The 15271-nt window shown below is 47.9% G+C and overlaps 1 protein-coding gene across 9 annotated transcripts in view; it reads left to right on the top strand.

Annotated features, from left to right (window-relative positions):
* Positions 1–8154, top strand: part of YEATS2 (YEATS domain containing 2) — a 46798-nt gene extending 38644 nt beyond the window's left edge. For all 9 annotated transcript variants that reach the window (XR_011727335.1, XM_071751547.1, XM_071751543.1 and 6 more), the window contains 5 exons: positions 69–270; positions 1665–1891; positions 2757–2831; positions 4184–4257; positions 5108–8154. Coding sequence is in view for 8 of the 9 variants with exons in the window: in XM_071751547.1 (XP_071607648.1) it covers positions 69–270; positions 1665–1891; positions 2757–2831; positions 4184–4257; positions 5108–5216 (687 nt within the window). In the remaining variant the exon portion in view is untranslated. The remainder of the gene's footprint in view (positions 1–68; positions 271–1664; positions 1892–2756; positions 2832–4183; positions 4258–5107) is intronic.
* Positions 8155–15271: the final 7117 nt, after the last annotated feature.

Raw genomic sequence — 15271 nt, 5'->3', positions numbered from 1 at the left:
TGGCTTATTGTTCTGGGCTTGAAAGCTTTTAGCCAATGTAATGAGGTTTTCCCTTTGGTTTGTCACAGTGGCAACGAGCAATGACAGTGAGAAAGATCCTCCAGGAAATCATAGAGAAGCACCCCAGGTTCCACAACATCACCCCCCTGAAAACAAAGCACGTGGTGCAGTGGTGTCGATGCCATGGCTACACTCCACCTGACCCTGAGACCTTGAGGAATGATGAGGACTCCATTGAAGATGTGCTGACACAGATAGACAATGAGCCAGGTGAGCATGGAGAAGCAGATAGCTCCTTTCTGACAAAGATGTTTATTAAATGCCCCAGCACTGTGTGTATGTGCACACTTGTGCTGCTTATTCAGACAGGGAGTCTTTTTTCTTTTTGTTTTTTCTTCTTTTTTCCTTTTTCTTTTTTTCCTCCTCCTGTATCCTGCTCCTTTTCCTTTTACTTTCTTTTTAACTGAATTTACTCTGGAATAACAAAAGTTCCAACTTGTATGGGCAAGCCTAAAAGTGAGGCTGTCCTCAGCCTCTGTCAGTTCTAATGTTTTCTGGAGCTTCTTTTGGGGCTTATTGTGCTTTGGCACCCTTGGAGGCCCAGTGCAGGTAAATCTTAGGAGAGATGGTTCTAGTCCCCAAACTAAGCATAGGGACTAATGGGATTTTTGTCCTTGGTAAGCTGAGCCTCTGTAAAAGCTTACCCCACAAAGAGTGCCAATCCGTTCAGATACAAAAATAAAAAAACAAACTTGGCAGCAGTGATGTGGAACTCAGTGGGAGGTAAATTTATCTCCAAAAGTGAGGTGAGTTGGCCAGTGTGAAGCTTCATGATGTGTTACTACAGCTGCCCTATTCTGGCATCTATTCTGGCATCTCCACAGTCCATTTTAGTATGTATTAAACATACATCTTTAATTTCACTTACTCACAGCTAAGCCTTCTTGTTTCACCTTCAGATATTCCCTTTCTCAAAGCTGAATGTTTTTCTGTTCTGGTCATACAGGGATTTAGGGTATTTCACAGAAGTGTAGGGATGACTGTTCCTTTGCTGAGTCTGGCTCTGCGTTGGAATTGCTGAAGGTGGAAAGGAAGCCTACATCCACCTTTTAATACTTTTACCTACTTTAAATAACTAGATTTGTGTTTGTCTTTGGTGAAAATAACCTGTCTATTGTGTAGCTTTCCACTAAAGATTTTACTGGCTCACGCAGAGAACGGGTCACCCTTCTGTAACTTCACTGCAAATCTGTCTTCTGATTCTTCTTAAAAAACAGGGTAGTACTTGTCACAATGTAAAATCTTAATTAGTGCCACACAGTAAAAACTCCATTTCTCCAACCAAGTTGAAGAGCACCAGACTGCTTTGCCATTTGTCAGAAAGCTTCTGTGAGAATGTTTAGGGGACTCATATTAGTCTGGTTTTGTTTGAACTGCAGCTTTCTTGACCAGTGTAGAGGCAGATGAGGGAGAGAACTTTTAGTGTAATGAAGATATAATTAGAAGGCTCTCAATTACTGCCTTTCTGTTCATCCTTGTGTTTGGTATGAACTGCAAAAATAACTTCCAAATACCTTAATTTCTTACGAATTTTGGACCATGCATCTGTTTATAAACAGCTTTCCATAACCTATCATGTGTTTAATCCATTCCTTCTTTTTCAGAGTGCCCTTCCTCTTACAGCAGTGGTGAGGAGCTGTGCAGAAAACTAGAGGAACTACAACAATTTCTGAAACAAGAACCAGAACATGAGGAGGAAGTAGATATTCTCAACTTTAGTGAGCCATTAAAAATAAACATCAAGAAAGAACAGGAGGAAAAACAAGAGGAGATGAAGTTCTACTTGTCTTCCTTGCCTGAGTCAGAGTTTGTGAGGGATGCTGCAGAGGAGGTAATAAATGAATCATAAAGTTCAGAAGAACTGCTATTAAGCTAGTAGTTGTCTTATAATAATTTAGTTGCCTTTCTTTTATTCATGTGGGCCTCTGGATGCTTTCTGAAAGTTTTTGTAGATGTTGTGGAAAAATTGGACCTTGTGACTCAGGACACTTAGGTGGGCAGTGTGGGCAGGATGTGAAGCATGGGAGGTCCTGTCAGAGAGGTTGTGTACTACCTCTGAGTACCAGAAAAGTTGGAAGAAAGGGGAAAGGAGGGAAGGGGAGCACTAGCACTAAATTCTTCCTGTCCTGTCACGAGTTGGGCTTCTTTCTTGAACCAGTGCTGTTAAACAGGAGCTCCTGAACAGGGGGTGCAGCAAAGCTTAGACCACAGCAAACTTCTTGGCTGTTGGGATTTTTCCCCCCCTGTTCAAATTAGTGTAAAAGAAAGGGAAAAGAGGGTCTTCTGTCACAGCAGCAGGGAAGAAAGAAAGGAGATGGATTGAACACATGTAGCTTTTGAATGGAGCTCCCATTCTCAGTCTGAAGGTACCCAATGCAGCCTGGGCTTTTTGTGGACTTTCTGAAACAGAAATTAAAACCTGCTTTTTGATATTCTGTGTTGCAGAGGCCTTTCTGCAGGCTGTTCAAATAATGGTCAAGCTTAATTTTCTCCACATTTTTTAAATGAAGCCTGAGACTATGGTGCTTGGAAGTTCTGCAGTGTCTGCTTGCTTGTTAGCTTGGTTTTTTTTTAACTACCCTTTGTAACAGATTTTTTTGTTTGTTTGTTTTAATGTTAATCTCATTCTCCTCTAATTTGTAGTACAACATGGCTTATTTGGTGTACTAACAATTTTTCTTTCTCATATTTTATAGATAGGTATTTCTTTTCAGCCTGCTGAGGTACAAAAGAATGTTTATGCTTCAGTAATAGAAGATATGATTTTAAAGGTAAGAAATTGCTTCACAACAAGAAATTTATTGTAACTGTATTAAAGGAAAAAAGATGGAATATCCTTACTAGTATGCATTTATCAAATCATGAGATGCAGTCTGATGTCTGTCTTTGTGCATGTACAGAAAGGTTGATAGCTGTGCCACAGAGAGTTATGTTTCCAGCTTTCTAACTAATTTGTTGGCTTGGACACAGGATGGTGATTTGTAGATTCCTGCCTCCAGTAAGATACTGCAACTCGTGCTGTAACTTTGGAAGGATTCCTTTTATTTTATCTTACTATTGAGAACTGAGGGGGGAAATCTGCCAGAGTGCTCTAAGATTTGATTATTTAATAAAAGATGATGTATTTTTTCCTAAATACTGTGCATTTCTGTTTTGCCTGGTTTGTCTCTGCTGGGAAATGGCTGGATTCCTTCAGAGTATAGCAATTCTGTCTTACAGGAGAACTCATTTCTTTATCATAATCACTTTTGGAAAAGCAGAGATGGTTTCTTCAGCTCTGTGCTGTTGAAAGCTCTGGTTGAGTTCTTGGGTTTGGACTGAAGGCTAGCACAGATTAATTTTAGCAGTGCTCTGCTGTATTTCAAGCCAAGGACAATTCTGGGGGTTGTTTATACAGACTGCTCCCTGTCAGATGATGAGTTTTGCAAAAGCTAATTGATCCCAGGTTACATGCACACTTCTGCTGTGCTGTTGTTTATCACAGTTGAAGTCAGATACAGCCATTTGCAGACACAGACTGTAACCACCAGATTGCTCCATTCCAACTCTAGAGTTATGCTAGCTTTCCTGGCTCCAGGAGCCTCAGCTCTGGTCTTGATACAGGTACAGAAAGCCAAGAGCCTTAATTAGCTTTTGCTTGAACCATGATTGAGCTGAGTGTGTAGGGCATCCAGCTGCTGTCTGCTTGCTCTCCAGGATGGGGTTGTTTTGGGCAAATATCTTGCCACAAACCTGGTGGGCACAGGGAGTGGTTGACCAGCATACACCAGCTCCCAGGAGAATTTCTGGGATCTGCCACCTGCAAAACAAGCTCTGATGTGTCAGATAGGGGCCTGAAGTGATGTTTGAAGCACAGGCTCTAGAACCTGGGATCTCCCCTGGTGAGCACAGAGTTCTCTGCAGGTCCAGTCTGAGCTCTGGAGGTCTCTTTCTTTCTCTGCACTGTAGTTGATTCTTATCACTGCTCCAGTAAAGCTTACTTGGGGATCTTGAACTGCCCCCTCCAGATGGAATACAGGATAGAAGGGAGCCAGAAAATCTGCTGCTTTACCCTGATACTCAAACAAATAGCATGTTCCATTCCTCTTTTCCTGATGCTCTCTCCTAACGTCCTTGGTCACAGGCCACTGAACAGCTGATGAGTGACATCCTGCGTCAGGCCCTGGCTGTGGCATACCAGACAGCTCCTCACAACAGGTACAGCACTTTCCTTCTTCTTACACCACTTACACCAGCACTAAGGGCTGAACTGCTTGAGGAATTTGGTCAAATTAGCTCAGACCCTCAGAGTGAAGGGATTTCTGAAGTGTATTCTGGGAAGAGCTAAGTCTTAGGAGAGAGTTTATCATCTCTTAGATCCACAGTGGCAAAGGAGTGGTAGCATAAAAAAGATGAAAAATGAGGCAGCTTTCTCTGGTGTTGCCACACTCAAAGGCAGATGAACTGTTTCTACAGAGCCATGTTGGAAGGACTTTCTCACTCTTGCCCATCTCAGGTTACCATGTAGACAACTTATCCATGGTCAGACAGAACTTAAACATCCTAAAAAATTTCTTATTTATTTTACTGCTCCACTCTTTTCTGGCTCACATGCTGAGTGATTTTTGTGATAACAATTAGGCCACATCTCATTTCTCTTCATCAGTGTGGGCTGGGATCTGCATGAAATTAAAAAAACCCCACAACACTGTGAGAAAATGCTTAGTTTAAATATTTACTTGTATGCAGTATATGCATATTTATATATGTTAAACATGTATATATGCTATACATAGAAATATGTACACATGTGCTATAGAAATTCAAGAATTAATACTTCAGCCCTTGACTTTCCTGTCCTGATGTTTCCTGTCCCAAGATGTTTCCCCATCGTTTGATAGTGGCTTTTTTGTGCTGTAACATTTTAACGCTTTTCCTGTTTTCCTGTTTCACCTGCTTTTATCCTTTTAAAAATTTTTTTCCCTCATGGGTGATTTATTGACTTGCTGCTTTATGGACATGTGTATTTTTATGTATTATAATAGCATCTCTGATCTATTCCCTGCAGGACTCCAAGAGAGATCACAGTGATGAATATTCACAAAGCCATCTGTAATATCCCCTTTCTTGACTTTCTCACAAACAAACATATGAAGATACTCAATGAGGAACAATGAAATAGAGTGGAGAAGATGCTACAGGAAAGGTGGATTTATCACTGAAATTGGGTTGACAAATCCAGTATTTCTGTAGGACACTATTGTATACATTTATAACATTGGGCTACTAGATTGTTACCTCCAGTTAAAAATGCACCTTAATGCAACAGAATGATGCTCTGTTCAAATCAAGTTGTTAAATGTCAGTGTTTACTTGGTAAGTGTCTGTTCAGTGGCTGAACAAACGTTGTCAGTTTGCATGGAGTTGCTAGCTGGGAGAGACTCCACAGGCCCAGGTCCTCTGAGACAGCTGTGTTGATGAGATTCAACATTTCTTTAAGAAAAGAAATTGTGCTTTTTGATGCAGCCTACAGACAAGTTGGTTTCCCCATGCAGTGAGCAGAAGAGATGCTTTGGCACCCTGGATGTCAGAAGTTGGAGGTGCATCATCTGAGTGGATGAGTGGGGTGGTTGGGTTTGGGTGTGGGAGAGCAGGAGGCTGATGGGCAACAAGTTCTGCCAGCCCTGCTCAAGCATGATGCATGTGGCTGAGGACACAGCTGGGGCAGGCTCACTATTAGCCCAACCTCACCAAATTCCTTGCCTCTCCATAGGAGGTGTCAGATGTCACCTTTCTGTCACCTCCAGAGGAGCTGACTCAATCAGGACCAACAAGCCATGGCCAGGCCTGGCAGGATCTGACTGAACATTTGTCCTGCATGGAAAGGGAGAGCAGCAAGGATAATACTCGGTGTTTTGGGGCTTGGACTGGCTGAAACACTTTGCTTGCCCCGTGAGCACCTTCCCAGGCTGCCAGAAGGTCTGGAATGTTGTGCTGGAGGGCAGGTGACCAGTGGTGCTGTGCAAGTCTTAATGTTTTGACAGCATTCAGTAATGATCACATGGACTGTGAACTGCCCTGGGAGCAGCACCACTTTTCCTTAAGTTCTGCTCGACATGGAATGGTCTGATAGGATAAAAAAAAAATCAGAGATTTGCTGCTTTTGGAGAGTTCCTGTGATGTCTTGGTTGCAGGAAGATATTCTGTTATTAACCACCTGCCTCGGGAGCATCACTGGTGTAGGAGACTTGCCTGCAGCCTGGCTATCAGCAGTTTTGAGGAAGGCTTCACTGACAGCATCCTGACCCACATCCACCATCCCTCTGTCCTGCACCACCAGTGCTTGCTAGGAGTGTGAATGAATGAAGCCATTGCCAAGTTGGTGGGACTCCTGTCATGCTTTTCAGGGTGCTTATTTTGTGAGGCAGTGCTGTCATGGGAGTGGAGCATGGGTCAAACAGCCAGAACTTCCCACATGCTGATCTCAGCTGGGTCTCTAATCTGCTGCATGGCCTTTGATTTAATCACTCTGTGCCTCAGTTTCCCCATCTCTGGGCATGGGGAGCAGGATACCTACCTCACAGGGGTGTGCTGAGGCCTGGCTCTCATTGGTGCCCTGCTTTGACTATACAAAGCCTTTTATAGACATTAAACTACAGTTACCTTTCCTGGCCAGAGTTAGGAACAGAAATCTTCAAAACATTACCTTTTGGTGCTTTTTTAGGCTACAAGACAGTAGTGGGCAGGAACTATGGAAGATGGTTGAGTTTAGAGGAGGCTTTCAGGCTTCCAAGGAGGGCAGTGCAGGGCCAGTGCAGTTCTTAAATAAACTGAAAAAGGTACTGTGGATCTTATATGAGGTGCTGTCTGTCTGCTCCAACTTGAAGAAAACCAGGGTCTGCTGATAACCCACTCCCAGTTCATCAGAGCTGCCAGGAAGTTAGAGTTTGCTGGAATAAAAGTGGCAGGAAATGGGACCTTGATTTCCTTGATCAAGGAACTGGGACCAATGGATAAATATACCCTTATAAAGGGTGTTGTGTGGATTCCAGAGAGAATCCTCGCTTGTTTGGATGAGCTGAGTGCAGTCCTGCCTGCAGAATGGGAGTGCACAGCTGAACCCTGGCATGAGTTTTTCAGCTGAGGTCAGTGTGAAGGAGTCCAGCAGTGGGAATTCTCCTTGAGTTCAGTGTTGAAAGTCAGGAGGAATCCAGGTAGCTGGGGAGCTGCAGACCTCACACTGTTTGTAGGCTGTAAGAAACATGAAGTCCATACCGCTTTCAGGTACCCCCATACACAGCTTTTACGAGAGAAAAGGGCATTTTCAAGATATCTGGGGCTATGACAGCCTGCAGGTTGTGTGGGAACAGCCTTCTGGGGACACCCAGCTGTGCTGTGGTTTTCTGCAGTGACACATCCATTTCCAGCCCCTGCCTCTTGTGAGCTTATTTTCTGGGGGTTTGTTACACCCAGAACAGATGCAGAGGATGCAGAAGCTCATCTTGGGGCATCTCTGTGAAAATTGTGGCTTCCTTGCCTGTGTTCTGCTTTTCTGTGAGGAATGGAGTTTCAGAGTGAGTCCTGGCCCTGAAGCAGGGAAATACCCCTGGTTCTTAATGGGATTCTTGCAGTGGAGATCTGTTGCTACATATCTGAGCAACCACAGGTTATTCTCCTAGAAGATGCTATTTTAATAATATATATAAAGTTTGCTGAAGAAAAATAAAATCTGTTAAAAGCTGATAGAAAATAACATATTTGTTTAGTCCTTCAGATGTAGGAAATGTTTGCCACAAGGTCTTGGAATTTTGAAAGGCATTTGGAGAAAAAACATTGAAGAGAGGTTCCTGTGGGAATTGCTTGGAGATGAGATGGAGGTCGTGGAGTTTCATGCACTGCTCAGGTGTGTGGAATGCTCCAGGTGACACAGTGTGTGGAAATGTTATGGTATATTTCTCTGACTTTCTGAAAAGTCTTGACCCAAGATACAGATACCTTTACAAAAGTTGCCCCTGTTTGTAATGCTGAGTGTTGAAATCCTTCATGTTATCTGTATTATACTGTATAATTGTGTAAGATACATCTGTTTACAATAAATTCTTTTATTAGTTGTGATAGGATTGTCTGGACTGTCACCTCTCACTCACAAGAAGTTTCTCCAGATACACCCATTACTGTGTACTCTGTTTGTTCAGGAAGTTTTAGTTCTTGATAAAAATTGGCAGTTGTGGAATCGAACTGAAGAAAAAGGTAATTTTTCCCTTTTCTAGTTATTTTAAAAAGCTCTTGGTTTGGCAGGCTAGGGGAAAGGAAGCCAGGAGCTCAGCAAGCTTAGCTTCTCCAGTTATTCATCCTCCAGAGCATTCTACTTAACCAGCAAGTGACTGGTTGGGGTGGAAGGTGGGATGTGGGCTGGCTACCAGAAGCCCACCCAGCTGCTCCCTCTTTCTCCCCACCCCCCCTTCAGCAGCAAGGGGAGAAAATAAGATGAAAAAAAGCTTGTGAGGCAAGATAAAAACAAGGATGTCACATACCCATTACTCTCCTAAGCAAAACAGACTCACCTTGCGGAAAATTATTTGAACTTACAGTTAGAGTTGTATGAGAACCAATGGCAAAACAAATAAAACACCTTTCTCCTCACCCCTTTTCCTAACACTTGAGTCCTTCATCCCAACCTCTCCTCACAGAGATCCCACGGCCCTGCTGTCACCACCAGGACGCAGGCATCTGAGGCATAAAGGAATGGAAAATAGTAAGAAGAGCTGATTTCTCCCTTTTCCCCAGGCTGTGGAGAGGAATCAGAAATATTTGTGAGAGGACTCTGATTTCTTTTACAAAATTCCTTGCTTGTACTCAATCCCATCAAAGTGCCTCCTCAATGAGCAAGGCCTTGATGCTGCCAGAGCCCAACAAATGACAAGGATGGAGCCAGGGAAGGAGGGCTGGGCCCTGGACCCCCCTGACCACCATTCCTCCCCTCCTCCTGCCCTCTCCCTCAACACATTCTGGAGAAGTGGGGGTCCCTGGGGGAAGTCCTGGTGACACCAAAGCCCTGTCCCACCAGGAACAAGGGATCATCCCTGAGCCAGCACTGCCCTGATGCACAGGACCCCATTCCCCCCAGTGCCCCCTCCTCACTCTGCTGAGCACCCCACACCCCCCAGGCTTCCCCTTCCCTGCCTGCTGGGCACCCCACACCCCTCCCTGTTGCGGCGAGCCTTCTCTCGGGGACACGGCTCTTCTCCGGAGCTCTCTTGCCGTGCCTCTCCTCAGGCATCTTCATCTCGCTCTCTTCTGCTTCTGGGAGCATGCCTTTTATTTTGCCCTTCAGCCCCGCCCATTTCCGGCTGGGGCAGGCCCTAATTATTGGGCACAGCTGGGCCTAAGCTCCCAGTTCATTATCAGCGACACCTGGGGACGTGTGGTTCTCACTACATTTCCCCACTTTTTGTTGTTTGTTGAAAAATAGACTTCATTTTTTCAATAATTTACAATTAATTCACAATAATTTAACATTACATTTAAACATTTCATTATTTTTCAACATTTTTTCACCTATTTTTTGAGGAGGGAAAATTCGGGCTCTTTAGCCTCTGTTAGCAGGAGATGAGGTCTTAAAACACCAGCTCAGCTTTCGCTGGTACTCGCCACCCCGGAATGCCTAGCCATGCAGAGGCTTCTCCGAGCATTCACCGCACCAGTCTTATCGCGTGTCCCTAGGGCCCCGTTTCAGGACCGCACTGTCGCGTGTCCCTGGGGGCCCCGTTTCAGGACCGCACTATCGCGTGTCCCTGGGGGCCCCGTTTCAGGACCGCACTATCGCGTGTCCCTGGGGGCCCCGTTTCAGGACCGCACTATCGCGTGTCCCTGGGAGACTCCGTTTCAGGACCGCACTGTCGCGTGTCCCTGGGAGACTCCGTTTCAGGACCGCACTGTCGCGTGTCCCTGGGAGGCTCCGTTTCAGGACCGCACTATCGCGTGTCCCTGGGAGACTCCGTTTCAGGGCCGCACTGTCGCGTGTCCCTGGGAGGCTCCGTTTCAGGACCGCATCGCGTGTCCCTGGGAGGCTCCGTTTCAGGACCGCACTGACTTGATGCGCAGTCAGAGCTCCGCTTCAGCTTCAGCATTCCTTGGGTTCGAGTTCCGCGCGCCAACTTGCTGCACCTTTCGAGCCTCACTCTTCTCTCCTGCCTGGCTCGCCATTCCGGGCTGTTGTATCTTGCCGTGCTGGGCTTCTACTTCTACACGCCGCCTACAGCATTTAAGCCTAGCCTTGTGGAGCTTTTCCCGTGGTTGCGTATTTGGAGCTCTTTCTAGAGCGTCCCGCACCAACGTAGTAGCTCCATCTGACGTGGTTGCGTATTTCGAAGCTCTTTATATCGCCTTTCACATTTAAGCCTGGCTTTGTAGAGCTTCCCGCAACCAACGTGGTCGTGTAGAGCTTTTTTATAATACCTCAGCGTTCACGGCTGCTGTTGTTGCCCGCATTCTCCACCAGTTGTTGCGGCGAGCCTTCTCTCGGGGACACGGCTCTTCTCCAGAGCTCTCTTGCCGCCCCTCTTCTCAGGCATCTTCATCACTTCACTCTCTTCTGCTTCTGGGAGATGCCTTTTATTTTGCCCTTCAGCCCCGCCCATTTCCGGCTGGGGCAGGCCCTAATTATTGGGCACAGCTGGGCCTAAGCTCCCAGTTCGTTATCGGCGACACCTGGGGACTTGTGGTTCTCACTACACCTCCCCACACACACACCCCACACCCTCCCCACACCCCTCCCCACCCCTCCCCACACACCCCTCCCCACACACCTCCCCACACACCCTTCCCCACAGATGCCCCACAGACGCCCCACACACCCCCAGGGCTTGGCAGGACAGCTCCACACCTGCAGCACCCTCTGCTCTTCAGCTGCTCCTCACAGCCTGCAGCACACACAACACCCCCACTGCTCAGAGCTGCACAACTCCCCACACCCACTCCCACTGCTCCAATAACACAGACACAGCCTGGCTGCATCCACACCCACTCATGGCATTGCTGCACTCATAAAATCTCTTCTAAAAGTCACACGGCAAGTGCTGCAGTTCACTGTCACCATCTCCATGTGCCACCTCTGTCATTAGAGCACTCTGTGCTCTGCTTTGCTTTTCCCTTTCCCTTCCCCTTTCCTTTCCCTTTCCGTTTCCTTTTCCCATTCCCTTTCCCTTTCCCTTTTCCTTTTCCTTTTCCTTTTCCTTTCCTTTTCCTTTTCCTTTTCCTTTTCCCCTTCCTTTTCCTTTTCCTTTTCCCTCTCCCTCTCCCTTTCCCTTTCCCTTTCCCTTTCCTCTTTCCTTTCCTTTTGGGGGTGGGGGATCAGCTGTGCCATGCAGACCCTCACTCTCTCTGTGAGCTCCCAGCCCCCAGGTACAGCTGCTGCACACACACACTGGGACTGGGGAAAGGGAAACCCTAAGGCAGTGAGAACAGAGAAGAGCTACAACACTGGTAGGAGGGGAAAAAAAATAAAACCCACCTTTTTTATTATTGCTAAAAAATATTGTCTCTAATAGCTATTATTGAAGCTATTTATGAATGAGAAGGAAGAGCTACATCACATTAACACAAAGAGCAACAACAGAGAGAGGGAGGCAGGAAAAAGAGAAAGCAGAAACATGGGAGCAAAAAGATAGAGCAGAGAGGGAAGAGAAAAAATCAGCAAAAAGAACAGAAAGTGAGAAAAAGGGTGAGGATCAAAAAAGGCAGAGAGAAAGGGGGAGAAAAAGGCAAAGGACGAGAGAAAAATTTTAGAGGGAGAGGCAGAGAAAAGTCACAGAGAGAGAGAAATTTCAGAGAGGAGAAAAATTTCAGAGAGAAAAGAGGAGAAACTTCAGAGAGAAAGGCAGAGAAAAGCCAGAGAGAAAGTAAAAAAAAAAAAAGCCAGAAAGAAACAAGAGAAAAGCTTTAGAGAGAAACGAGAGAAAAACTTCAGAGAGAAACTAGAGAAAAATTTCAGAGAGACAGGGAAAGAAAAGTCAGAGGGAAAGGCAGAGAAAAGCCGGAGAGAAAGGCAGAGAGATATCAGAAAGAGGAATTTCAGAGAGAAAAGGCAGAGGAATTTAAGAAAGAAAACGAGAGAAAAAATTTCAAAGAAACAGAAAAATGTCATAGGGAAAGGCAGAGAAAAGCCAGAGGAAAAGGCAGAGGAATTTCAGAAAGAAAAAGAGAGAAATTTCAGAGAGAAAGACAGAGAAAAGTCACAAAGAAAGGCAGAGAGATTTCAGAAAGGCAGAGAAATTTCAGCAGGAGAGAAATTTCTGAAGGAAAAGGAGAAAAATATCAGAGAAAAGGAGAGAAATTTGAGAGAGAAAGAAAAATTTCAGAGATAACAAGAGAAAAAATTTCAAAGAAACAGAAAAATTTCATAGGGAAAGGCAGAGAATTTTCAGAAGGAAATTGCGAGAATTTCAGAAGGAAAAGCAGAGAAATTTCAGAAGAAAAAGGAGAGAAAAGACAGCGAGAAAGGCAGAGAAAAGCCAGAGAAAAGAGAAGTTTCAAAGAGAAAAATTTCAGGGAGAAAGTGAGAAAAATCTGTGGTGGGAGAAAAACAGAAAAAAATCTGGGAGAAAGAGAGAAAAAATTCAGAGAAAAAGGGAGAGAAAAGTCACAGAAAAAGGCATAAAAATTCCAGAGGGAAAAGGAGAAAAATTCCAGAGGGAAAAGGAAAAGCTGAGGCAAAGTTAGAGAAAAAGGGAAAGAAAAGCCTGCGAGAACCAGAGAAAAATTTCGGAGGCAGAGAAAAGTTGGGAGAAAAGGCAGAGAAAGTTCAGAGGGAAAGGCAAAGAAAAAAGCCAGAGAGAAAGAGAGAAAAGTTTGAGACTGCTGGGGACATTCTTCACTGCAAGAGTGGTGAAGCATTGGCACAGGCTGCCCAGGGAGGTGGTGGAGTCTCCATCCCTGGAGGTGTCCAAGAAAGGGGCAGTGGTGGTGCTTGGGGAGATGCTGTGGTGGTTCAGGGGTGTGGGACTGACGCTTGGAGGCAGTGGTCTTGAAGGTCCTTTCCAGCCACGAGGGTTCCATGATTCCATGTGCCAGCACCTGCCTGGACACACCCGGCCTCTCCGCCAGGTGACAAAGGGAGCCTTTGTGACCTCACCTGTGACACTGCAGGTCCCGGGGTCCCTTCTGAGCACCGGGGAGGCCCTGGCTCAGTGCCCAGGAGGACAGCAGAGAGCGTAGAGGCGAACACAGAGCTTTCAGGAGCCCTGAGCCATGTCTGCGTTCTCAGCATTCAGGAGAATCTTCCGTGGATCCCAAGAGGACCAAGGAGAGTTGGAGATGGTGCCTGGTCCCCAGGAGAGGGATGATCCACGGACTGGGACTGGGACTGGGACTGGGACTGGGACTGGGACTGGGTGGATGCCCTCGGGGCAAATGGGGGAGGATTCGACAGCCCTTGGTGGTTTGTCTGACGGGAGCCTCTGCCCAGCCCCTGAGGGCTCTGAATCTCCCCAGGCTGCCCGGGAGCCTCCATCCCCTGGAGATTCACTGCCCAGTGCAGAACCCGTCCCAGGCCTCTCCCTTCCCCCACACAGCCCCCTTGGTCCCAGGGGCTCTCCCTGCAGGCAGTGCAGCCTTGGGGCCAGCAGCACTGCCACCCCTACACCCCCTCCCCATGGCCTCTCCTCCTCCCCCAGGAGTGAGGACAGACCCATGCCCATATCCCTCCCCCATGGCCTCTCCTCCTCTCCCACATTTCCCACTCAGCAGAGACCCCCATGCTGGCCCCGGCTGGCCTGGAGGGGACAGGAAGAGGAGGAAGGCCACCCCCCTGCCTCATCAGAGGTGTGGGAGGTCCAGCTGCCAGAGACAGGTGAGGGGCCTTTGGCTGCTTTGCTGTGCTCCTGCATGGCAGTGGCTGATGGGCACATCCCCGGCCTGATCCCCGCCGGTCCCCTCTTTGGGTCCCCCTGCCCAGGGCTGGCTCTGTCCTCGGGAGCTGGCAAAGGGCTGGGTGCAAGGTAGGGGACCCTGCAGTCTCTCGTGCCAGCACCTTCAGCTTGCCCTCCTCCTCCCTTGTTTTGTTAAGGTTCCGAGTCTGCTTCCAGTGGATGTCAGGATCTGTCCGCAAGATATCTGCGGATATCTGCCTCCTCCTCCTCCTCTGAAGAGGAGGAGGAGGATGGCCAGCAGAGCTCTGTGGATGCCCTGGAGGACATCGAAGAGGAATCCACAGAGACTTCCACCTGCCTTGTGCCTGCTCCAGCTGAGGAGGTGGGTGTCAGCAGAGAGAGGGGTGGCTGAGCAGGGCCCACAGAACCTTTGCTGTCCTGCCCTCCCCGGCTCTCCCTCGGCCCCCACAGGGCCCCACACAGGCAGGAGGGGCATGAGGGGCGGCAGCGATGCCGGCAGCACCTGCCAGGAAGCCGGGCAGGAGCCTGTTTGTGCCAGGCTGCTCCTCCACTGCTCCAGCAGCACAGAAATAAATTCTCTGCTTCACACAGGCAGCACAAACACAGGACAGGGTCACGCTGCACGGTATCAGGAGGAGACTGGAGGAGAGCTGCAGAGAGGCCGTGTTGCAGGGCCTGCTCCTCCTGAGAGAGATAATGGCTGCTCCCATGACAGCGGACAGAGCCATCAACATCGTTCTGGTGCTGGGGCCGAAGCTCCCACCGCTCTTTGATGATGTAAGGCTGCTGTGGGACCTGACCCCGCAGAGGGGCCCGGGGCAAGGACAGCTGCCCTCCAGCCCAGCCCCGCGGGCAGCACTTGGGCAGGGCTGCTGCCCTCCTCACGCCCCTGGGCTCTGCTGGCAGGCCTTCTGGGCTCTGCAGCCCAGCACAGCCTCTCCTTGGCAGGATGAGGCCTCCGCTGCCCCCAGCCCCAACCACCCCGCAGCATCTCCCCACTCAGAACCACGGTAACCGTGGGTAGGGAGAGGCTGTTGCTGCAGCCCCCCTGTCTTCCTTCCTTCCTTCCTCCCAGGAGTCCAGCCAGGTGCGGGAGCTCTCCATCAGCCTCTTTGGAGAGATGATGGGGGCTGTGAAGAGCAGAAGGGAGACATGGATGGAAATATTAATCCGGACAACACTCATCTCACTCTTCTTAAGGATGAATGACAGCACTGAGAGCGTGGCCGAGGTACAGACTTCAAGGCTGACCCCCTGCTTTGCCCTTCCCTCTGCCCCAGCCCTGGCAGCCACTCAGCAGCTCTTGCCCACCTCTCTGCTGCTGGCTAGCAGAGCGTGATACC

The sequence above is a fragment of the Heliangelus exortis genome, chromosome 9 (assembly GCF_036169615.1).
Source record: "Heliangelus exortis chromosome 9, bHelExo1.hap1, whole genome shotgun sequence".
In the NCBI taxonomy this organism is placed as follows: domain Eukaryota; kingdom Metazoa; phylum Chordata; class Aves; order Apodiformes; family Trochilidae; genus Heliangelus; species Heliangelus exortis.
Note: the sequence above shows the minus strand (reverse complement) of the source record. Positions and strands in the feature narration are given on the sequence as shown.